This window comes from Leptodactylus fuscus, chromosome 8 (assembly GCF_031893055.1).
Source record: "Leptodactylus fuscus isolate aLepFus1 chromosome 8, aLepFus1.hap2, whole genome shotgun sequence".
Taxonomy (NCBI): Eukaryota; Metazoa; Chordata; class Amphibia; order Anura; family Leptodactylidae; genus Leptodactylus; species Leptodactylus fuscus.
The window spans coordinates 21,089,800-21,115,274 of NC_134272.1; the positions used below are offsets into that span (position 1 = coordinate 21,089,800).

General features: G+C 45.9%; 2 protein-coding genes across 2 annotated transcripts; both read right to left on the reverse strand.

Moving 5' to 3' along the window:
• Nucleotides 1-3,125: 3,125 nt before the first annotated feature.
• LOC142217559 (RING finger protein 112-like) lies at nucleotides 3,126-10,490 on the reverse strand. Its single transcript, XM_075285848.1, has 13 exons — nucleotides 10,300-10,490; nucleotides 8,261-8,549; nucleotides 7,979-8,191; nucleotides 7,728-7,865; nucleotides 7,453-7,557; nucleotides 7,290-7,340; nucleotides 6,592-6,636; nucleotides 6,420-6,506; nucleotides 5,831-5,954; nucleotides 5,342-5,472; nucleotides 4,732-4,785; nucleotides 4,078-4,152; nucleotides 3,126-3,774 (listed from the first exon to the last, which is right to left on the reverse strand). Exons 1-13 carry the CDS (start codon nucleotides 10,437-10,439, stop codon nucleotides 3,370-3,372), a joined length of 1,857 nt encoding a protein of 618 aa, XP_075141949.1. The 5' UTR covers nucleotides 10,440-10,490; the 3' UTR covers nucleotides 3,126-3,369.
• A 2,647-nt stretch (nucleotides 10,491-13,137) lies between these two features.
• On the reverse strand, nucleotides 13,138-23,998 carry LOC142217560 (RING finger protein 112-like). Its single transcript, XM_075285849.1, has 14 exons — nucleotides 23,953-23,998; nucleotides 21,189-21,256; nucleotides 20,574-20,856; nucleotides 19,426-19,617; nucleotides 18,666-18,803; nucleotides 18,073-18,177; nucleotides 17,569-17,619; nucleotides 17,274-17,330; nucleotides 16,795-16,881; nucleotides 16,371-16,494; nucleotides 16,023-16,153; nucleotides 15,253-15,306; nucleotides 14,777-14,851; nucleotides 13,138-14,298 (listed from the first exon to the last, which is right to left on the reverse strand). The coding sequence occupies exons 2-14, from the start codon at nucleotides 21,209-21,211 to the stop codon at nucleotides 13,765-13,767; spliced, it is 1,854 nt and encodes a 617-aa protein (XP_075141950.1). The 5' UTR covers nucleotides 21,212-21,256; nucleotides 23,953-23,998; the 3' UTR covers nucleotides 13,138-13,764.
• Nucleotides 23,999-25,475: the final 1,477 nt, after the last annotated feature.

Consider the following 25,475-nt stretch of genomic DNA (forward strand, 5'->3'; position numbering starts at 1 on the left):
GTGTAGCCGTGCAGGTAAACAGGTTACGAAGGGTTGAGGGTACTTTGGCACATGCGGAGTTAAATAGATAATGCTGTGCAGGCCTGGGAGCGCTGGGGGAATGTTCTGCAGAATATGATGTAATGAGAGTTTTGTGTCCAAGCGTCTGGGAACTCGGCCCGACATCCACAGACTAAACATTGGGGCCAAGTCTGAGACTAACAAAGTGACAGCGCAGACACTGACACAGCACCCCGCACTGCTGCAACTCAACACAGCCCACCCACCACACAGCAGGGGGGCCAACAACTGTGAAACTACAACCCCCAGCATCCCCCACTGGGGACAGAGCTGTGAGAGCTATTATGGCAGTGCACAGCGCTGTCTTGGGTTATCATTTGGGCATGTGGACATCACAACATCCTGATACCCACTTCCTCCCATTAGGGGGCAGTATGCTATACACCCTGCACCTGATGGAATAGGACATGAAATGGTGTAGGTGTGACCCAAAATAGACACAATGCAAAAAAAACCCCACATTATCCCTGACAATCTCTCTGAAAAAAATAACCCCTGACAACCACCCTGAATGATCTTGTCACTGCACCAGCAGAATAGTGAGCGCAGCTCTGAAGTATAATACAGGATGTAACTCAGGATCAGTACAGGATAAGTAATGTAATGTATGTACACAGTGACTGTACCAGCAGAATAGTGAGAACAGCTCTGGAGTATAATACAGGATAAGTAATGTAATGTATGTACACAGTGACTGTACCAGCAGAATAGTGAGCGCAGCTCTGGAGTATAATACAGGATGTAACTCAGGAACAGTACAGGATAAGTAATGTAATGTATGTACACAGTGACTGTACCAGCAGAATAGTGAGCACAGCTCTGGAGTATAATACAGGATAGTAATGTAATTTTTGTACACAGTGACTGCACCAGCAGAATGGTGAGTGCAGCTCTGGAGTATAATATAGGATGTAACTCAGGATCAGTACAGGATAAGTAATGTAATGTATGTACACAGTGACTGCACCAGCAGAATAGTGAGCGCAGCTCTGGAGTATAATACAGGATGTAACTCAGGATCAGTACAGGATAAGTAATGTAATGTATGTACACAGTGACTGTACCAGCAGAATAGTGAGCACAGCTCTGGAGTATAATACAGGATAAGTAATGTAATGTATGTACACAGTGACTGTACCAGCAGAATAGTGAGCGCAGCTCTGGAGTATAATACAGGATGTAACTCAGGAACAGTACAGGATAAGTAATGTAATGTATGTACACAGTGACTGTACCAGCAGAATAGTGAGCACAGCTCTGGAGTATAATACAGGATAGTAATGTAATTTTTGTACACAGTGACTGCACCAGCAGAATGGTGAGTGCAGCTCTGGAGTATAATATAGGATGTAACTCAGGATCAGTACAGGATAAGTAATGTAATGTATGTACACAGTGACTGCACCAGCAGAATAGTGAGCGCAGCTCTGGAGTATAATACAGGATAGTAATGTAATTTTTGTACACAGTGACTGCACCAGCAGAATAGTGAGCGCAGCTCTGGAGTATAATACAGGATGTAACTCAGGATCAGTACAGGATAAGTAATGTAATGTATGTACACAGTGACTGTACCAGCAGAATAGTGAGCGCAGCTCTGGAGTATAATACAGGATGTAACTCAGGATCAGTACAGGATAAGTAATGTATGTACACAGTGACTGCACCAGCAGAATAGTGAGCGCAGCTCTGGAGTATAATACAGGATGTAACTCAGGATCAGTACAGGATAAGTAATGTAATGTATGTACACAGTGACTGCACCAGCAGAATAGTGAGCGCAGCTCTGAAGTATAATACAGGATGTAACTCAGGATCAGTACAGGATAAGTAATGTAATGTATGTACACAGTGACTGTACCAGCAGAATAGTGAGTGCAGCTCTGGAGTATAATACAGGATGTAACTCAGGATCAGTACAAGACAAGTAATGTAATGCATGTACACAGTGAGTGCAGCTCTGGAGTATAATACATATGTACTATTGTATTGTGATTTTGCACACCTTTCCCTGGTGTGGTGGGCCAGGATGGAGGACTTTATATGGTGATTTACAGCACTATATGACGTCATCTCTGTTTTGGCAGTGCTGCTTCTATCCCATGTCCACCTCTACATACCAGTATTGACAAAGATGAGATCCTTGCCAGGCTGCAGACATCTGCTGGGGTACATTGCAGGGTGGGGCATAGTGTAATCTCTTTCTTGCCAAAATCATGACTTGGAACCAAAATGCTGTATGTGAAGAATAAGTTATCTGAAGGGAGAGGAATGGTGGGGGAGCGACGATCACTGATCATATCTCAGCTCCTCGGTTATGTAATTGCAGATCTTACACATTAGACCCCGCGATGTTTTGCCTCCAGCCTTGGAAATGTTCCAACATGTGATAAGTATACGAGGAGGGGGAGGGCAAAATATACACAGAATCATCCCCTTGGAGGTTTTTTTTTTTTGTAATGTATTTCACAGGGAAATACTTCCAAAGCTCCCCTACATCTTAATAACATACATTTGTAACCTCTCTCCTTAGTTGGATCAGATTTTACACTCCAATCACATCCAGAGCTGCATTCAAACTGCTGTTTTCTCCCATTGTCTGTTATACCACCCCTATAGATCTGTAGATTTTGGACCAGCAGTATTGTGATTACAGCTTTGGGTGTAACTAGAGTAGAAGGCCACATGTCAGCAATTGTATTACAGCCACATGCTTCAGATAACCCTACTCCCCCTCCTCTTATATCACCACAGACCTATACTGTTTCTTTTAACCTCTAGGGGTCCGGGTCTCGTAACCACATTATATATGTGTGAATAAAGCCTAAGGAATAACCTTTAAACTGTTCAGAATCTATAAGAGCTTGGTGCAGCTTTGGATGTTACTGGAGTAGAAGACATGATGTAAGTTAGGATTGGCACCCGGGCAGTAAAGAATGGACAATTTATGATGGACTGTAGGATGCAGATCCTGAACAAAGAGGAGGAGGACGTAGGAGACTTTCTCCATTAACCCTATAAGACAATACACACATACTGCGCTATCATACATGTCTATAGGTGATTGAGCAGTGGTGTTATTTATTGAGTAATACACAACACACAGGGCCAATCACTACATTTCTGCTGTTGCACAGCAGACAAGCCCGGCTTCAAAGTGTCCCGAAGTCCTCAGCACCCGTTGGGGCCCCACCATCCTGGGACCCGCCTCCCACCAGCAACTACAGCTGGAAGAAATTACAATATTGAGATTTTTCTTTAGATCCTTCCTATGATTTGTTTGAGGAAAGTCTCACCCAGCAACCCGAATCAAAGGCCACCCCGAAAAAATCTCCCCACGAGTGCAGAGAACCCAGTCTTCAGTAGGGCCACCGTGCTGCTCGCTACCTCCATAGTCACCGTTCTTTCTGCTACAGCAGCCACAGCTGGTTGGGTTGCGAGCACTACAGTCCCCCTGGCTGCAGCAGCCCCGACCACCCCGTATATCCCAAGACCTGCGGTGACTCCCAGCGTGACAGCGCTGCATGTGAAACGCGTGGTATAACTGGAGCAAAACTTTTCTTGCTCCTCCAAGAGATGAGCCTTCAGTTCTTTCTGCAGCTCGGAGTGGTGGGAAGTGTTGGGGCCCAGGAGGGAGTCTTTGAACTTTGCAGAGAGTTCTGTTGCTTTCTCTGAGACCAGGGTCCTCATTGTGGATGGGAGGAGGTGACTTGGCTAAAGAAGTAAGAAGAGAAACGCAATGAAACTCCTTGGCCACACGAGGTCAACCTTCCACATTCAAGACTGCAGCTCATCCAGTGTATGGATCTACATCATGACTATTCCAGGTGAAACATGTCTCATAAGATTCCTTCCCTCCAGCCAAGCATGAGACATGGATCCCCCAAGAATTCCCCAAGAATGGGGATTATTGTATTATTGTTTCTACACTTTATTAAATCTATGGACAAATGTAAAGCAGAGAACAAGATCTATTCAAAATTTGCCCAAGTCAATAAGATGACAAACTTGACTGACCTGTTTCTTCAGGAATTCCTGGAGCTCTTCTTTGGTGCTTTCAAGGATCTTCTGGTTCTTGATAGCATAAAACATCTGTGGAGTGAAGACAATGACATCGTGAGATGTAGCAAGGGTGGGAGGCTGTACATGGACGGAGACTACATGGTCATAGACTAACATCTCGCCAACACCTTGATACATCTGCTCATCCCAAACCCTTAAGCACTAAAAGACATCCAATATGAAAAGAGGGGGGAACCAGGATTCCTCCAACTTATCCCCATTTGTGTGTCTCCTTCCACCTCTTCAATCTGTGAGTCCTCGTTTTTGTCATATCCTCCAAACACCTTTCCTCAGTGGCCTCCCCTCCCCCATATCCCCCCTCTTTTCTTCGTGTCCCCTTCTCTTAAGACTGACTACACGGGTCCTGGCCTTGCACTGTATATATTACTTCCATCTCGGGGTGCACCGTACAGAAAATCTATAGCTCATGTATGTAGTAAGAAGCCCCCGGGTCGCCTTTTAGTTATTCAGAGTCGTCTGGGTCTTATGGTGGTTTCCGAGGATTTCAGAAATTCTGTAGATGGGGTCCCTGGTGTAGATTTTGTTATATTTGATCTTTATATTTAGGTTTGAAGACATGGCTCTCTCTAATAGGATGACATCACTCACCTCCATTGGGGTTGAGAAGCCATATTTCTGGTGTTCCAGAACTTCAATAAAAACCTGGGGAAAGAACGGTCACCCCAGGATTAGTTATGGTCAATAATATTCAGAACATACAGTATCATTATATACAAGTTGTCACAATCCCACCCCTGCAGGATATATCAGTTGTCACAGCCCCGCCCCTTTGCTCAGACCAACTTCTATTTCACGTGTTGTCACGTGGTGGCCTCTGTGTAGTCACAACCTAGTAATTGTCTCCGGTCACAGACCCAACTCTTCTTGATGTATCTGTAGTCCTGTCCCCACCTCATTGGCACAGCCCCTCCCCCCGTGGTACCTTTGTAGTCACAGCCCCACCCTGCAATGGTAATATAATGAATAGAGATGAACAAACACTGTTCGGATCAGCCGTTCCGAACAGCACGCTCCCATAGAAATGAATGGAAGCACCTGGCACGGCGACCGGCCGCCGGCAAAGTCAGCGTCACAGGTGCTTCCATTCATTTCTATGGGAGCGTACTGTTTGGAACGGCTGATCCGAACAGTGTTCGCTCATCTCTAATAATGAATGCATGGTGTTTATTTAAAAATCATATTACACGACCAACTTTACCTGCAACATGGACGGAATGTGACCAGGCGTCAGCACTTGTCCGGTAATATTGGTCTTAAACCGGTGCCATACTCCCCTCACCACATCTGCCACGTACAACCTCAGATTCTCCTGGAAATCCTCATCCATATCTGCCAGTAAAGGACATTACACTTAGTAGGAGAGGACGATCTTACAGTGAACAAAGCTACAAATTTACTTTAAGAACAGAAGAACAGACGTCTGGAGAAGTAATGAAAGTTGACTTCAGTGGCTAAAAATGTGACACTCATAGCCACTAGTGGTGGTCATCTACCATCCCATACACAGCAGAATGGAGATATCCTAAGATCTAAATAGTTTCCCTTAGCAAAGCATCCTGGTCCGAAAGTTGATCTGAGTATTTGTTACCATCACCAAACTCCTTCCATTATGTCGGAAGAACCAACCAGACCCATACCCCCAACTTTTCTCCCAATAAAGACTCCCTTACATGGTTGAAGACCTCACCTTCAAGTCTTCCTTGGCTCTCTCCGGTGATGCCTTTGCCTGGATGTGGAAGTAGGAAGCAGCGGGTGTGACTGCTCTTCAGACCCCACAGCACTTTGGGGTAACTAGAGCCCTTCTGGAGTTTCTAACATGGACACAGTAAACAGAGATAAATGAAATGTCAGATTTTAACAATATAGAGGAAAAAGACAAAAAAAAATATAAAAGTCTTTAGATATGACAACTGGACTGAGAAGTTACTGGTAAATATATGGTATACCATGAATAGGTGAACATGGAGAAAAGGAGACCCTGGTTGGGGCTGATAGATGCCTATATTCCTCCGTCATTACTCCTTTCCTTCCTTTGAAGGTGCCAGTGGTGGTAGGACCTTCTCCCATGCCCATTTGATGATGTCACATTTAGACAGGACAACCATGTGGAGATCCACCTTACCAATAACAACTATGGGGTTATATTCTGTTAATATGGCTCTCTTCTCATGGCCCAGGTAGCATGGGCTGCTGCTATGGTACCTATGTCCCAAATAGTAGTAGGACTCTGACCAAGTGAACAGAGATGGCCAGAAAAGGCCCATGCATTTTCCTACCTCAATTTCCCGGCTAATATAAAAGCGAGCTGCATCTCGGCCACAATTGCTGGAGTCGTGCCAGTCTCTGATTAAGATGTCCAGGTACTGAAACAACATAGGAGAATAACATACATAGACCTCCCCGAGCTACAATGTCATCTACTCACGAGGATAAGACACAACGACCTACCTGTAATCTCTGAAAGCCAAACTCTTCTCCCATGTGGAGATACATCTGGAAGGACATGGCTTGTGTTAGTCTTCATTTATGATCAGGACACACTCACAACCCAACCCAATGGACCTCATAATACAACCAATATCAGACAAATACAGGACAGAGACACTTCAAAGACAATACAGTCCATCAGGGAAAAGTCCAATATATCTATCATATCAATCTCAAATCAGTAATGTCACATCTTTTCCCATGTCCATGTTCTTGTTTGATCATGTTCCTCAGCAACCCAAGGTAATGCTTACTCCTCAAAGATCTCCCCAAACTTAATGTATTACTCTTGAGGCTCACATTTGGCTTCAATATATTCTCGAAGTAATTGTATATCATGAACTTCTTCTGAGCAGTTACATCTATTTCTTTACAGATCATCCATGTGGTCACAACATCAAATCTGTCTTCCAAGTGTGAACAAGAAGTCTTTACACCCCTCTAGTTTGCTGTCCATGAAGCCTCAAAAAAATAATTCTCCTTCAAGAACTAGAAATTTATAGCAAATTTCCACCTGATGAGTAGAAATTCTCCAGATTCACAAATCTAAGAACCTCATTCCAATCTCCTTGTAGTCTCTTAGTCTAAAGCCTTATCTTTGTTTATTATATGATAGGAACCATCCAAGAACCTACTACAATGAATCACACCACACTCACCTCCATGTAGTCCAGTTCTGTCTCCTTCAAGCTTCCAGCCACATTGAAAACCTAGAAGATACAAGATTGTCCAGTGAATTCCTTATCTTTTGGCTAACACACAACAAGACCTACAACTGATCATTGTGTAACTAGATTAAGAACGAATTAGGAAATCCCTCACCAAATGGGAACTGAGGAGCATGGACAACGCAGACAGTTTAATGCAGCTTTCCCGATCACCCTCAATATCCAGTGAGCCCTCTGTGTCCAAAATGTAGACTGCGACCTAAAAGGAAATAATACAAGATTAATGAGGAACAGGACCATGAAATGATCATGTCCAGCCAATCTAAGGAGCACGGACCACTTGGCCTTTCGATGTTCTTGCAGTACTCGATATGGCTATAGCCCTGCCCAGGAATGAATCTGGGACTACAATGTGACTGGTGGACTCACTTTCTCTCCATCCTGGCCCAAGATGAAGGGTCTATTCCAAATCCAGATGCCTTTTGTAGTGCTGTCAATACCGCTTCTCCATTCAAAGCCTTGGAGGGGTTCATCAAGTTCTCCAAGACTGAACTCATTGCCCTTCTCCTGTAAGAAGTTTTCAAAGGTGGTTGAAGTCTACATAGTTATTTAATGCCCTTGCTCTTTGTATGTCCTGTATGGCCACCTTCCGAAGTTGGTGCCCTCTTGTCTCCTCTCACCTGACTACTTAAGGCCCTCATGATGTAATTCATCAGGAATGACTTCCCCCGCCGTTTCTCCCCGATGACACAGAGCAGGTAGACTGGATAACTGGACACATAACTGTTCATGAAGCAATCGTAGACCACCGACTCATCCAAGTGTAAGTGGCCATTCCCATCTGTCCACACCAGTTGCACTGGGTAACCCTGCTCTGAACATGGTGGACCTTCCTGTGGACACAATGGATCATGGTCAATTTTCTGCTTATTTTTATTTTATCCTGCTGCACCCGTTATTACCTTCTCACTGTTTTTCTCCTGGATTCCCTTTTGTATTTTGGTGATAAGATTCATGAGGCGATAGTCAGGTATAATTTGGTGTCCAGGGCAAGGCGTCCTGCACTCGGGGCACAGGTAACCCTCTGGGTGGGGGTTGCTCCAGTGTGTGGTTATGCAGTTTCGACAGAAGGTATGTCCACAGGCGATAGACACTGGATTCTGCAAGTCGTCAAGGCAAACTGAGCAGGTGATGTCCTCCACTAGTGTCTGGAAGCTAAGAGCGCCCTCCTGAGGCAGGACAGTATTATTGCTGAAAAAATACAGAGAAATAAAACTCAACTGAAATCTGTATTTGAAATTGTTTGCCCTATAGAGTACACCCTACCGTATATATGAAAGGTAGTAGTTATGACCAAGAGAACTTTACATTAGTGTTGCTGTATAGACCTCTCATTGATAACATGAGCAATGGTTTTAGCACTTGAAGGCTATAAGGTACAGGAGGATGTGCAGATGCGGCATGATGGGAGTTGTTGTTTGTAGTGATATATGGAGTGCTTCAATGTCTTAGACATTATTGATAAAGGCCACAGTGGGACCATACTCTTGTTGTTGGTGTGGAGCAGAACCTTTGTGTTGGTGTTGTATAGTAGCACAGCACAGCCATGTTGTTCTGCCGGTGTATAATAGGATGGCACAGTTATGTTGTGTTGACAGTGTATAGTAAGGCAGCGTGGCTATGTTGCATTGGCGGTGTGGATCAGTATAGTACGGCTATGTTGCGTCGGCGGTGTGGATCAGGACAGCGCGGCTATGTTGTGTTGGCGGTGTGGATCAGTATAGTACGGCTATGTTGCGTTGGTGCTGTGGATCAGGACAGAGCGGCTATGTTGTGTTGGCGGTAAGGATCAGGACAGCGCAGCTATGTTGTGTTGGCGGTGTGGATCAGGACAGCGCAGCTATGTTGTGTTGGCGGTGTGGATCAGGACAGAGCGGCTATGTTGTGTTGGCGGTAAGGATCAGGACAGCGCAGCTATGTTGCGTCGGCGGTGTGGATCAGGACAGAGCGTTTATGTTGTGTAGGCGGTGTGGATCAGGACAGAGCGGCTTTGTTGCCTTGGCAGTGTGGATCAGGACAGCGCGGCTATGTTGTGTTGGCGGTGTGGATCAGGACAGCGCAGCTATGTTGTGTTGGTGCTGTGGATCAGGACAGCATGGCTCTGTTTTGTTGGCGGTGTGGATCAGGACAGTGCAGCTATGTTGTGTTGGCGGTGTGGATCAGGACAGCGCGGCTATGTTGTGTTGGCGGTGTGGATCAGGACAGCGCGGCTATGTTGTGTTGGCGGTGTGGATCAGGACAGCGCGGCTATGTTGTGTTGGCGGTGTGGATCAGGACAGAGCGGCTTTGTTGCCTTGGCAGTGTGGATCAGGACAGCATGGCTCTGTTGTGTTGGCGGTGTGGATCAGGACAGTGCAGCTATGTTGTGTTGGCGGTATGGATCAGGACAGCGCGGCTCTGTTGTGTTGGCGGTGTGGATCAGGACAGCGCGGCTCTGTTGTGTTGGCGGTGTGGATCAGGACAGCGCGGCTATGTTGTGTTGGCGGTGTGGATCAGGACAGCGCGGCTCTGTTGTGTTGGCGGTGTGGATCAGGACAGCGCGGCTATGTTGTGTTGGCGGTGTGGATCAGGACAGCGCGGCTCTGTTGTGTTGGCGGTGTGGATCAGGACAGCGCGGCTCTGTTGTGTTGGCGGTGTGGATCAGGACAGCGCGGCTATGTTGTGTTGGCGGTGTGGATCAGGACAGCGCGGCTATGTTGTGTTGGCGGTATGGATCAGGACAGCGCGGCTATGTTGTGTTGGCGGTATGGATCAGGACAGCGCGGCTCTGCCAGTGTTATTGCTGGCTGCACTTCACTTAAACACGGTCTGTACATCACCCTACAAGTTACAGGATCTTATTCCTTCTTTCTCAGCACTAGAATATCTGCTAATCCAGAGGCAGTGCTGGGTGTTTCGGATTATTAGCCCCTTGTGTACACTGACAGTGCAGGCCTCTCACCTCACGGGCTCGGCACTCTCGCTGGGTCTCGCTTGCTCCCTCCTTGGCCTCCTCTTCGCTCTCTTCCTCTGGGGCTGTTCAGGCCTCAGTGAGGTGTGAGGTCCAGGCCTATCGGCCTCCCTGTACCTCCTGGCCTCCATGTTTATCTGCCTGCGTCCTGACAGCGCCCCTCCCCTCTCCAGCTATTACGGAGCAGCAGTCCTTCCTGTTCCCCCGCTGGACACCCCGCCCCTCTGGTGCAGCAGAGCTGAGTTTGCCCTTTAACTCTTTGTGCAACATGAGAACTAATGTAATAGCTGAAAACACAATAATTAGGGTATCCCTTTAAATGAAAAACTTTGTTGAGTTTGTTACAATGTATCAGTGCAGGTCACATGTAGCAGTGTGGAGTCACTGCTTACACTGACACACTGTAACAAACACTCAGCTCTTAGAAACTAGTTGGTCGTGTATGGCCTGGTTCACATCTGCGTTCGGTATTCCGTTTCGAGAGTCCGCTTGGGGACCCCCAAACGAAGTACCGAACGCACTGACAAGCGGTGAGCAATGAAAGCACATGGACCCCATAGACTATAATGGGGTTCGTAAGAAAAGTACTTCATGAACTACTTTCCTCTCCGCATGATTCGTGTGGACACAGCATGGTAAACACATGGACCCCATTATAGTCAATGGGGTTCATGTGGTTTCATTTTTTGCCGCTTTTTAATGCGCTCGGTATTCTGTTTGGGAGGGGGTCCCCAAGTGGACTCCCTGAACGGAATACCAAATGCAGATGTGAACCAGGCCTATGTGTTTAGTAGACCTTGGGGGAGTAGCGTTGTAATACTAGTGAGTACAGGAGTCATGGCAAATAACCTGCCAGAATTAGTCAGGTTACTTGGTGTACTGATCTTGGCCACACCCCCTTTTAAAAGCTTATTTGGCAAATAGTAAGTCACCTCCATTGTGTTCTAAGTCCCTACCAATTTCGGGATCTCTGCTTGCTTGCTCATTGATCAATGATCGGAGTGATAAGTAATAGTTCACAGGATGAAGTGCTGCCACCTGCTGGTCTTGCTGAGTATTGACGCGTTATTTAACAAAGAAAATGCACCGATCTACGGACAATTTTACTACAAAATGACGACTATGGACAATCTGCTTCTCTTTCCCCTTGCACAAATTCTAATAAATCTCCCACAATGCATCTTTTCTTAGTAAAGTGTCCCAATATTTAGGATGACCTTTCAGGATAAGCAGCTGTCTGTTAGTACATGTGCTGTAAAGCTATGTTTGCCCAGTATATGACTTGTATTATGCTTTTATATACTTGCATATATGACTTGTATCTCTAATTCTTACTGGTCTATGAGGTAGAAGGTCAAGACTAGCTGCGCCTCCTATGATGCCACCCACAGACATAGGGAGAAAGCAGGAGATTCTGCTACCACTCTCTCTCAATCAGAAGCTCCATGTAGGAGGTTACAGAGAGGTACTGAGCAGTAATGGTGTGAATAAAGCACTTGGAGTGAGATAGAATACTTACTATTGGCTGCAGCAGCTTGAGCTTCTTTCTCACCTAGCCCCTCCATCACCTCCATACTTGCATACTAACATGGTATTCAAGTACTTAGAGAGCCCCAGGACTTACAGTAGTGCTACATGGTATAACAGCAAGAACAATACTATGAAGTATGGATCAACGCCTCAGGCGAGACAAGGAAGTGAAAACTTACTCATAAGCACCGTTGGTGTCCGCGGTTATTGTCCGTATAAGATTTTAGCAACGGTCACTAGCTAGTCCGTTTCCAATTTTCATTTATTTCAATGGGATTTTATCTTGTGTCCTTCAGTGTCTGTATACAACCATGTTTGTTTTTTCAAGCGGACAAAAATATCCTACATGCATCATTTTTATTTTTTTTTTTATTTTTTTTTTTTAACATTGAGGTCTATGTGCAACGGACATAGCCATCAGTTATCAGCCATCTGTTTGTGTTCATTATGAATGGTGTCCGTTTTTTTTTTTTTTTTTTTTTAAACAGACACCTTCTGAGCGGACACCGATGTTAGGGTAAACCCTACCTAAGAAGAAAGACAAAACAGATACAAGAACTGCCCTCACTGTAGAAGTAAAGCCGACAAGGTGGAAAATGACTGTACTCAATTACAGAGAAGAGCCGGGATCTCCTCCCGAACAGGCCGAGTACCGTGATCAGCTGCTCCACTGATGACTCAGATATCAGATCATAGTAACTGACCCAAACAATAGATAACACAGTATAGAGGACTACCCATCATAACAGCTGCAGGAGGAGGGAGGGGGATTTTATTTTTATTTAAGCTAAACCAGTTACCAGTTACCAATGACACCACCATTGTCATTGTCACCATTGCAGATACCACAGGGCCCTTTTAGATTGGGAGCCTACTCAGGTTGATCCCCAAATTGACAGGGTGCTGACTTGGTACAACACCAGGCTCACTCAAAGGGGTTCTCCAATGAGGACAGAACGCCAGGGCCTTTGCCTGCAGCCAAGTTGACTGTTGGCATGATTTGTGGTGGATGGCGTTCCCAATTACTTCAACGGGTAAAGTAAAGCACTTGTCGATCTCTGGCACTCCCACCTAATTGGAGCACCGGCCACAACCAGTCACTTCTGAATTCAGTTTCGCTGTGGTCAGGCCGAATATGCAGCGGGGGAAGGGTACTCTCATTTTCTCTTCGCGAGATAACTCCTTTACAAAAAAAGAGAAACATGAGGGCACCAACTCCCATCTAGAAATCAGAGGGCAGGCATTTTGGCTTATTATTACATTAAATTTATTGAAACATTCTAAAATGTTCACATTTTTGTAGTTTTTATCATTAATTTAATTTATAGAAAACATAAATTATGTCAGACATTCGGCGAGGCATCGCAGGCCTCAGGACTCGACACACTTTACACAGTGCATGAACTGACAGTGCAGACAATAAGCTGGAATTGAGTAAATTATGGGGGTCGTATTCCTGGAGACCCCACAAACCTTGTAAACCAGGTCACCAGGCCCCACTTTCTATGCTGGAGAAGTCGCCACATCCGGTCACACTCCTTTAAAGTCAATGGAAGCACTCAGCTGCCCCTCCACCCCTGACCCATCACATAGGTAGTCAATATAAGCTCTGTATTGAACTCCCTTTTGGTCACAGCAGGATTTGTCCCATTTTTCTCCTTCTCACTAAATTGTGAATTTCACATAGAGAATAAGTTCTGTATGGCGCCCCCTAGATTAGAAAAAAACCACCACCTATGCATTGTAGCCAGAAGATTTGTAGGACAATTCACTCCTTGGAAGAAGAAAATGGAAGAGCCACAATGGGCACAAAATCTACGAAGACATCCAGGAACAATATTGATGTGAATGGGGCCTCATCGAGGTTCTGGTCTTCTATAGGCGCCCTTGCATGGTGTCTACAGATATACTGATGGGTGTTATTGTTCACTCTTGCTTCTGCACCAGCTGTTGGGTGTCTTGTGATCCAGACTGACTATCATCACATCCATTATCAGTGCTCTGATCCTTTTTCTTCTCCTTATGTCCAATAGCAACCCCTACACCGGCTCCGACTCCAGTTCCGATGGTCCCCATTGTGATCGACCCCCCAACTGCACCAGTGATCATGGCAGCAGTGGTGCTACCCATTATGGCTACAGCCTCTGCAGCTAGGACTGTTGTGGCCACCGCTGCCCCAGCGATGCCTCCGGCCAAGCTGAGGACCCCACCACCCACTGCACATCCAATCCCTACCGCACACTTTGTGAACCGATTGGAGTATTCGGCACAGAATTTTTCCACTTCTTGTTCCAAGAGTATCTTCATGTCGTCCGCAAGCTTCTGCTTCTCTTCCTCATTGCTGCCTTTCAGACTCTGCTCATACTCCAGTATAAAACGAGAGACTTCCTCACTGACTTTGGTCCTCATCTTGGAGGGTGTAACCCCCAAGATCTTGAAAGGAGAAGATGTGGTCGGAGCCTAAGGAGGACACAAAGACCAGATTAGATTGCATTGGCCAAGACCAGTACATATGGATGGTCATCACTTTCCAACCTGCACATATGATGACATCATCAGTACACGATGACAACAGACAAAAACTAGACTTATTTGCTACATCATGTAAGACATAACGAGGCCAATTGTAATGGATACAGGATCATGGTGGATCTAACAATCAGCTACTAAACAGGCAGAACCAGAGAAAAAGTCCTTCGTATGTGATTCATATGTTTAATGGGCATGACCAGGATTAGAAAACCATGTTGGCTTTCTTTTAAAACAGCGCCTTCCGTGTCCATTAGCCGAACTGCAGGGCGAGACACAACCTGAGGACAGGCGTAGCACGGTTACTGGAAAAGGAAGCCATGTTCTTTTAATCCTGGAGAACCTCTTAAACAGAAGGAACATAGTGCCCGATGAACAGAAGAACATATTCATGGATAAAATTTGGTACCTGTCCTTCCACAAAATCCCGAAATTTCTGAACCGTTTTAGTCATGTTTTTCTGGTTTTCGATTAAATAAAACATCTGGAGGAAGAAAATGAAGAGTTAATGTTGGCGAAGTAAGACGAGGAGTCTCATCACAATCCCATAAATAGGAGTATAGGGCATACGGGGAAGGAGGAGATCGACAATGTCCAGCGGGGGCGGCCAATGAAGGAAACGAAGAAACATAGTGATGTAACTAAGGATAAAAAAATATTGGAACAAAAAACATGAGGAACAATGAAGGAAGGAAATACAAAGCACTTGACTACTTGTATCCCAACTTCTCTTTGAGACATTTTCTGAAATATCCCACACCAAATGTCTCAAATTCCTCCATTGACCTGGACTATGGACCTGATAGAGCTTTCTATGATTCATGTGGACTACGGGAACAATAACACACTGCCTCTAGTGGCTACTTAGTGGCATTACATCATTACCTCTACTGGAGAATCAAAGCCGAAGTGTTCTCTCTGCAGTATGCTGACAAAATCCTAAAAAAATAATCAAAACGAGAGAAGAAGAATTAATGGAAAATATTCAGAGCCTAAAAACCGCTGTCCTGACCCTAGTCCTGCTCACACAGCTGATAGTCTGCACTGACACATTGTGACTGTCTTAGACACAGCAGCAGTAAAAATATCTCTCTTGTCCTGCCCTCTAATATGGTAGCTATTAGGCTCGGTTCACATCCGCGTTCGGAGTATCCACTCAGGGACCCCTGGATCGGAAACTTATAGGCATTAAAAAGCAGACCCCATAGACTATAATGGGGTCCGTGTGGTTTCCGCACTAAATATGTGGAGATAAAAGTGCTGCTTGCACTCGTGCGGAAACTGAGTGGAAAGCACACAGACCCCATTATAGTCTAATGACCATGGGGGAACTGAGATAGATCAATATAAGAGCAGTGGGGATTCAGAGGTATGCCCTGATTATTTTTAGGTTTTAACCCATTCTGAACCTATTTTAAATGTGGATATTCGTCATGGGCCGGGTTCAGTCGTGAATAGGAATGGGTGTTTAGCTTCACAGTATCATGAATCCCACGTTTAAACTCAATATGGCCCGAGCACATAAATGTAAAACAGACACAAAATTGTATGTCCCTCCAGAACTAGGCTGCTCCTGTAATAGGGATTGGTGGGGAATCATTCAGTGTTATTCACCGCTTTGTTTTTTGGCTCATGATTACTATTATTCATCTTACCTTCAGTGTTTGACCCAATTGGCCACATGTGATCTTCTGTTCATAGACATTGGTTTTATGGTAGGTCCAAAGTCCTCCTACGAGGTCTGAGACGTAGGTTGTCAAGAAAGTCCTGAAGTCTTCGTCCATGTCTGTGAGTGGAGAAGTGTATTATTTTAAGTTATTGGACCATAAACTGGAGATAACCTATGTCATATCATAGTGGGCCCATTACAAGGCACGTACTACCCAGTCACATCCACTGCAATAGCATGGACTCATTTTTGGTTCTTGTTCCATCAGTGATTTGTAACATTGTCCTTTATAAGTGTCCAACAGAACGACACTCACTCTGAGCCACCATCTTACCTGATAATCTCCCCTGATTCGATTTTAGGAAATTCTTCCCCGGGTGAGGCAGGAGGAAGCCGCTCACACAAGGACTGCACAAGGTCCCCAGCACACGGCGGTTTCTCCCACTTCTCCGTACTTTCTACAGAAATGAGACATTGAACCATCATCTGGGATCGACTCATCTCAGAGAGTATCATTCCCATTATCCTTGACCGTAGGAGCTCACAAACTAATCTCAAAATATGGTGTGGAACATATAGATTGCACAATATAGACGTGGCCCTTGGTTAGATTCAAAGCCAGGGCCCCAGTTTTGTAGGTGAACCCTAGTAATTGCTAAACTGTTGTGATGCCCCAACATTCATGGATTCGGATTGGCCGGTTGGATGTGACTATTATCAAGTCATCAACATTTGGTTGTCCGCATCCGTAGTCATACCTCAGTCTCATGTGCTATGTAGGACCTAGCAGCTTCTCGACCACAGTTGTCCGAGTCATGCCAGTCACGAACCAGAAAATTCAGGTGCTGAAATATAAAACGTCAAAGACGAATTGTTCTCTCGCTGGTGGGACATCATGGGGAGGGGGAAACCAGGGATAAGAGTAGGTGGGACGATTTTGGCCTGTGGGTCTAAAAGACAGTGACCCCTGCAGTAAGAAAGACATAGGCCTAAAGTATCAATGGGGAAAGTTGTACTCTGGAATTCTAACATCAAAAAGTTGCAAAATAGTGTTTATAAAATGCAACTTTTTAAAAAAAAAAAAAAAAATTGAAAAAAATCTCAATCTCACTCCAGTATGGTGTAGCGTAAAAACCGGATGAACATCTGAGAACAGAAGTGTTAGGCTTAAAGATCCTTCAATGTGGCGCAATGTTTGATGAACTCTTGCAAAATGGACTCTACAAATTCTCCTCACCTGTAGATACTGCAGAGAAAAAGACTCCCCAATGAGCTCCGAGACGTGGAGATACATCTGAAAGGACACAGAACAGAATCAACAGTCTAGACCATCTCATAGACATACAGCAAGATCACACGGGCAGAGCTGCCTTCATCCCATCTAATTCTACATTGTAACAACACAAAAACACCAATCCTCTAGACATGGACTCCAAACCATAGATGTGGTGATGGTCCAAGATACTGTAGCTGATGCTCAGAAATGGGACACCAAAGATGGATATTTATAGAGATTTATATGACTTCCTTACCTCCAGATAATCCAGCTCGGTTGTTTTGAGGTTTGCGTTCACATTGAAAATCTGAGGAAAACAAGAGCGTTACATGGGAAGATGTCCATGGAGAACCCATAAGAGAAGATGGATGCCGTATGCCTAAAGTGAAATCATATCATCCTATTACTGAAGAGAGAGGATTAGATATGTGTGGTGCACAGTGTACCGGGACAGATGCCGTCAAGCTTCAGTCCATCCTTGACTATTTTGTTTTTTTCTCATCAGCCCTGGTCGCAGCATAATAGACAATAGTAGTAGTAGGTTTGAGGAAAACCAGGCATTGATCTATAGCGAGCTACCTTCCAGAAGGTGGTACTAGAGCAAGTTCTCCTTTTTCCACCAAGGAAATATTGTTGTCCTAAAATCTTTAGCAGGACATGTATGGGCTATAAGTCCCAATACGCTGTGAGGTGGCCTGACAAGGCAAAAGTCTTGTTCTGAGGACATAGCATTTCTTCTGAACCAAGGTCAAATACATACCAGGTAGGAGCTAAGGAGCATGGACAGGCCTGAGAGCTTCATACAGGCTTCCCGATTACTTTCAATGTCCATTGACCCCTCTGTGTCCAGAACAAACACGGCCATCTATGATGGGGGGGGAAAGAACAGTTCAGATCACATAAATCTCAATTTCACTTCAATCTTCACCATTGGTTAGTAAATTAGTATTTCCCGGGACTGGAAATGTGTGCAGACTTCATCCTGCTTACAGAGTTGATGGACAATTTATCGATGCAGTAGGGGACGTTAAGCCTCTAGTCAGCCATTACAAAGATGGGAGTGTCCGGCTGGTCACCGATACTGCAGCTTCCTCTTTCCACTGATCCATGTATAGATAATATATAAACACTTGACTTGCGCCATCAACAGGGTCATAGCTATATGAGGTACAGAGGTAGCAGTCGCTACCAGTCCATAAACCATGAAGGGGCTCCAAAGGTCCCTCTGCCGCATAAAATAAACCACCCTTCTAAATGGCAGAAGGTAGGGATATGGGCCCCATTATATGTTTTGCACTGGGGCCTAGAGACCCGAGAAGAGACTGGAGGATAGAGACATGTGGTGCTTCTTACCTTTTCTCCATTCCTCTCCAGGATAAAAGGTTGATTCCAGACCCAGATCCCCTTCGTGAGACTGTCTGACCCAGCTCTCCATTCAAATCCCTTGAGGGGCTCGTCCTCTCCGCCCATGCTGAACGGCAGCCCCTGTTCCTGTGAACAGAAAGACCCATTTTCCAATAAATTCATAATGAAGTAGAAAGTATGGTGGTGGCTTACCACCATGAGAACAAAACAACTGCAGACAAGAGTCGGGAGACCTCAATACATATTAGACAGTTGACCAGTCCCACCAAAATCTGCTGACATAACCAGTGTACACCTGGACTATAGTGATAACACCTTTGACCACAAGACAGAGGCATCCAAAGAGTCATGGAGTCTCACCTAATGGGTTATTCAGTGATTGTGAGATACCTAGAGGGTGACCTGTACCATAACACAAACCTTTCACCCATGAGTGCAAGGCGGTTTCCAGTCATGTAAAGTATGTTAGTATGAGTAAATATGAGCTTAGTTTTACCCCAGGACAACATTCCTTCACCGGTGGGACGTGTCTTTGACAGCCACCAGCCATTGAAGCTCTTTATATGGCCTAAAACAAAGAAACCATCCATGTTCACGAGGGCAATGGGAACATGTGCAGGATCTTCCCTATACAAACAAAACAATTGTAGCTTCAGGCTAGGGAAGATACAAACATCAGATATGACCCTGGACTTGGGGGAGGAATGGTACAGTGTTGAAGTCTGTCCTGCAGATTAAGACTACTCACCAGGTTGTGAAGAGCTCTCAGGATATAATTCAGCAGGGTGGACTTTCCTCTTCTCTTCTCTCCGATCACACAGATGAGGCACAGGGGGTAACCTGAGATCTCACTGTCCAAAAAGCATCTATCCACAATGGATTCATCCAGCCACAGCCTTGCATGTTCATCGGTGTAGACCAACTGGGCAGCACCTGCAGCCTAAGAGGACAAAGGTCATGTAAACTTTTTGGGTTCCTTACTTTTGCTACAAGAATGTTACATTTCAACATGAATCTCAGGATACAGGAGGTGAAACAGATTCCATTATAATTAAGTAGGTGGTAATTCTGGCAATACCTCTGTCCTGGGGAGCCCCATGGACCCAGTACAGGTGATGTGTGACAGAAGGATACTGTCCGTGGTGAGCTCCATGCGGGAGAACAAATCCCACCCCATGTATGAGACCTTGATGGCACTTGGCAGCACTGTAAGTGACCGTCTGCTCCACCCTAAATGTGAGAAGGAGCGCTATCACAAGTCCTTCCCTCCAACCGTGATCAGGCTGTATAATCTACATCAGACCAAGTGGAGATCACTCCGCACAGAGAACTAAATGATCCTGAAGTCTTCCTTCTTTCTTTCTTCTGTCCCTTAGCTGCTATGGACTCCTAGTATATCTTCTCTTCTCAGCATATGTGTGTCTGCGTCCGTAATATATTACTATGTATTATCCTGTACCTGTATTACTAGGCTGCTGTAACATACTGAAATTTCCCCACTGTTGGACTATTAAAGGATTATCTTATGACCTGGCAGCTGAGAAGACCCCAACATTTTCCTTACATCTCCAATAAGTCAGTGTACCAACATGAAAAATTCATGGAGCGGATGAATTTGTTTCTGGTTGGCCGGTATCATCATTGGATCACTGATCTACAACTAAGTAACATCACTGGGGTGGTTGAAGTGCCCATGGCGGTCCTTGCTATAACTCACATAATACAACTTGGACATGATAAACTATCACAGATCTGTGCTCTATATCTCATATGACTTTGCACCGGATATAACCAAATATTACTAAGCACAGAGTATTGAGAATAGGGTCTACATGGGCACACCTGGCATAGAGTGTGAACTCTCGTACTATGCACTAGAAAATCACTTTCACTTACCAGTCTGGAGCGTTCTTCTTTGAAAGCCAACTGAACCTTGGACACCATGTGCTGCAGGCGGTAGGCAGGTATGAGCTGGTCTTTAGGGCAGACTCTCCTGCATTCCGGACAGCGATGACCCAGGGGTTGTGGGGGGGCCCAGTAGGAAGAGATGCAGGGTTTGCAAAAGCTGTGTCCGCAGGTTATAGAAACTGGGTCACTTAGCTCATGTAGACAGATGGAACATGTGATATCTTCTTCTAGTTTGTAGAAGTGAGCCGACCCCTCTCTTGACATGGCAGCCCTTTACAATGATACATCAGGGGGGAGAGAAAAAGGAACTTAAGTGGTGTGACATTGAAATAGGCGTATCAGATGACAAACTCAGTTCTGTAAAATCTCAAAGTCTCATCATGATAAGTTATCTGTGGTTTCACAAAGGAAACATCTACTGCATCATGTGTTCTCACAGTACACAAGCAATGGACGCTAGAAAAGTTATGTAACACAACCAGCTCTGCTACATCTGCATGAACACATACGTGAGATCACAAGCTGCGGAGAAACATAAACCTGACCTGTGCTGGAATACAAGGATTAGACATTGTGTGTAATAAACACCACAATCACACTTACGGCTTTGAGCGGTTGCCCCCCATGTGAGAGTCCAGTTTGCCCCGATTGTTTTGGGGCCGCAGATGAGACTGAAACGAGAAGGAAGTGAGAGAGGAAACTGATAAAAGACGAAAAGGTGACACCCTGACCAAGATAAGCCCCGAGCAACAAAATAGTGTCAATCAAAAACAAACAAATTCCGTACACTTCCAATATTCGCAGTATAATCATACAATGTACACTCCCAGTATTCCCCGAATAACCAGACCCCATACACTTCCAGTATTCCCCGTATAACCAGACCCCATACACTCCCAGTATTCCCCTTATAACCAGACCCCATACACTCCCAGTATTCCCCGTATAACCAGACCCCATACACTTCCTATATTCCCCGTATATCCAGATCCCGTACACTTCCAATATTCCCAGCATATCCATACAATGTACACTCCCAGTATATCCAGACACCATACACTTCTAGTATTCCCCGTAAATTCAGACACCATACACTTTCTGTATTCCCTGTATATCCAGACACAGTTCACTCCCAGTATTCCCTGTATATCAAGACCCCGTGTGATCCCAGTATTCCCTGTATATCCAGACCCTGTATGCTCCCAGTATTCCCCGTATATCCAGACCCCGTACACTCCCAGTATTCCCTGTATATCCAGACCCCCTACATTCCCAGTATTCCCCGTATATCCAGACCCCGTACACTCCCAGTATTCTCTGTATATCCAGACCCCGTACACTCCCAGTATTCTCTGTATATGCAGACCCTGTAGGCTCCCAGTATTCCCCGTATAACCAGACCCCATATACTCCCAGTTTTCCCCGTATAACCAGACCCCCTACACTCGCAGTATTCCCCGTATATCCAGACCCCGTACACTCCCAGTATTCCCCGTATATCCAGACCCTGTACACTCCCAGTATTCCCCTTATATCCAGAGCCCCTACACTCCCAGTATTCCCCGTATATCCAGACCCCCTACACTCCCAGTATTCCCCGTATATTCAGACCCCCTACACTCCCAGTATTCCCCGTATATCCAGATCCCGTACACTCCCAGTATTCCCCGTATAACCAGACCCCGTACACTCCCAGTATTCCCCGTATAACCAGACCCCCTACACTCCCAGTATTCCCCGTATATCCAGACCCCGTACACTCCCAGTATTCTCTGTATATGCAGACCCTGTAGGCTCCCAGTATTCCCTGTATATCCAGACACCATACACTCCCAGTATTCCCCGTATAACCATACCCCCTACACTCCCAGTATTCCCTGTATATCCAGACACCATACACTCCCAGTATTCCCCGTATATCCAGACCCCGTACACTCCCAGTATTCCCCGTATAACCATACCCCCTACACTCCCAGTATTCCCTGTATATCCAGACCTCGTACACTCCCAGTATTCCCCGTATATCCAGACCCCATACACTCCCAGTATTCCCCGTATATCCAGACCCCGTACACTCCCAGTATTCCCCATATATCCAGACCCCGTACACTCCCAGTATTCCCCGTATATCCAGACCCCATACACTCCCAGTATTCCCCGTATATCCAGACCTCGTACGCTGCCAGTATTCCCCGTATATCCAGACCCCGTACGCTCCCAGTATTCCCAGTATATCCAGACCCCGTACACTCCCAGTATTCCCCGTATATCCAGACCCCGTACACTCCCAGTATTCCCCGTATATCCAGACCCCGTACACTCCCAGTATTCCCCGTATATCCAGACCCCGTACACTCCCAGTATTCCCCGTATATCCAGACCCCGTACACTCCCAGTATTCCCCGTATATCCAGACCCCGTACACTCCCAGTATTCCCCGTATATCCAGACCCCGTACACTCCCAGTATTCCCCGTATATCCAGACCCCGTACACTCCCAGTATTCCCCGTATATCCAGACCCCGTACACTCCCAGTATTCCCTGTATATCCAGACCCCGTACACTCCCAGTATTCCCTGTATATCCAGACCCCGTACGCTCCCAGTATTCCCCGTATATCCAGACCCCGTACACTCCCAGTATTCCCCGTATATCCAGACCCCGTACACTCCCAGTATTCCCCGTATATCCAGACCCCGTACGCTCCTAGTATTCCCCGTATATCCAGACCCCGTACACTCCCAGTATTCCCTGTATATCCAGACCCCGTACACTCCCAGTATTCCCTGTATATCCAGACCCCGTACACTCCCAGTATTCCCCGTATATCCAGACCCCGTACGCTCCCAGTATTCCCCGTATATCCAGACCCCGTACGCTCCCAGTATTCCCCGTATATCCAGACCCCGTACGCTCCCAGTATTCCCCGTATATCCAGACCCCGTACGCTCCCAGTATTCCCCGTATATCCAGACCCCGTACGCTCCCAGTATTCCCCGTATATCCAGACCCCGTACGCTCCCAGTATTCCCTGTATATCCAGACCCCATACACTCCCAGTATTCCCCGTATATCCAGACCCCGTACGCTCCCAGTATTCCCCGTATATCCAGACCCCGTACGCTCCCAGTATTCCCCGTATATCCAGACCCCGTACGCTCCCAGTATTCCCTGTATATCCAGACCCCGTACGCTCCCAGTATTCCCCGTATATCCAGACCCCGTACGCTCCCAGTATTCCCCGTATATCCAGACCCCATACACTCCCAGTATTCCCCGTATATCCAGACCCCGTACGCTCCCAGTATTCCCCGTATATCCAGACCCCGTACGCCCCTACTATTCCCAGTATATTTGTAAACACACCGGTTTCTTGCTTAGCCGTCTGTTGACAGGAAGCCGGAATGGAAAGTGAAACTTCCCTTGTGACTCCGCCCACCTGTTGCTATTGGTTGCTCCCGGTGAGGTGGAGCAGCATTTCGTGTAATCCTCATACTTGGTTTCCATGGCTACTCTTCTGTTTGTGCCTCGGCTTAACCCTTCCTTAACCGCAGGATCAAAAACACGACATGAACTCAGAGGTTTAACCCTTAAAACTGGAACACGTGCGGTTCATTTCGGAGACATTTCCTGCCGTGTGATGGGAGGGGGACAGGGGGGAGATCTCAGCACCTTCCTGACAACCGTTCTTCGCATCAGATTTGTGTATATATATATATATATATATATATATATATATATATATATATATATAGATTGTAGATATCCATTGACTCCGGCCGATACAATCCTACAGACGAACACAACAGAGTTCAATTGCAGAGAGAAATCTGCAGCATGTAAACACAGCCCTAGAGAAGATCTCAGCACCGACTCCCCCTATAGGCCATAATTTAGGAGCTCGAGCCATCGTACCCTTCCCCTTAGATCCGTTTTTCTCATCTTTGTGTTAAATCTAATTTTTAATATCAAATATCAATTAATTTACAAGAGGTGCCGCAGCAGCAGTGACCCTGGCGGCTAATCTAATCCTATTACACGCTGTAGACACTGACCCCATATTGACATCTATGATATCAGAAGACGCCGCCATCAGTGATGGTAAAATCAGATAGTACCTGGTATGCCGTGGCTAGTAGGAATCCCGGTAGGCTCCATAGAATTTGGTCACCGTCCGCTCCATCCACCTCTCACAATGAGGTTCGCTCCTCCTGCGGAACGGGCTCCAGGTTTCTTACATCTCTAGGTAATTGAGCTCCTAATAAATCACACCTCTACCTCTGAGCTGAGTTATCCAGGAAGAAAACAGTTACCAGGTCAGTTTACTGGGGGCGCCACCACATGAAGGGCCAACTCCAGGAAACACGGGTGACATTCTTCCCGAAATAGCGCCCCACTTGTCTTTGGGTTGTTTCTGGTATTGCAGCTCAGCTCAATTGAAGTGAATGGGTTGTAATACCGCACACAACCTGTGGACTGGCGTGACGCTGTTCTACACTAAAGCAGCCATGTTTTATAATCCCTATAAGTCGGGATCTCACACGAAAAATGGGTTGACCTCCTGAAAGAGCAGGCAAATATGTTCTAGGTACATCAATAAAAGGGACATGGCTGGCACATCTTGTGTCCACGGCCCAAGATAGGGGGTGCAGTCCCACCCATTAGTGGTGTGAGTGCAGTGCAGTGGTGTAGCCTCATCCTAAAAAAATTTGTGCTGACATGTGAGATCACACCATAAGACGCCACAAGATTAAGTGGCAGTGAAGTCCTAGCCTTAATAATGTTGAATGGCACTACCTAAACATAAAGGTTTCCTTTCAGAAACAGCGCCACTCCTGTCCACAGGTTCTAGATAGTATTGCAATCTAGCCCCATTCACTTCAGTTTTG

Excerpts from the sequence above, each read along its gene's own strand:
- LOC142217560 (XM_075285849.1), bottom strand. The coding sequence starts at position 21,211 with ATGGGGGGCAACCGCTCAAAGCC. Across the intron at positions 20,857-21,188 it reads GGGGGCAACCGCTCAAAGCC|GGCTGCCATGTCAAGAGAGG; the intron begins GTAAGTGTGATT and ends ATCATTGTAAAG. Across the intron at positions 16,882-17,273 it reads TTTCTCTGCAGTATCTACAG|CACCTGAATTTTCTGGTTCG; the intron begins GTGAGGAGAATT and ends TTTATATTTCAG.
- LOC142217559 (XM_075285848.1), bottom strand. The coding sequence starts at position 10,439 with ATGGAGGCCAGGAGGTACAGGGAGGCCGATAGGCCTGGACCTCACACC. Across the intron at positions 7,558-7,727 it reads TGGGCCAGGATGGAGAGAAA|GTCGCAGTCTACATTTTGGA; the intron begins GTGAGTCCACCA and ends ATTTCCTTTTAG. Across the intron at positions 3,775-4,077 it reads AGGAATTCCTGAAGAAACAG|CCAAGTCACCTCCTCCCATC; the intron begins GTCAGTCAAGTT and ends TTACTTCTTTAG.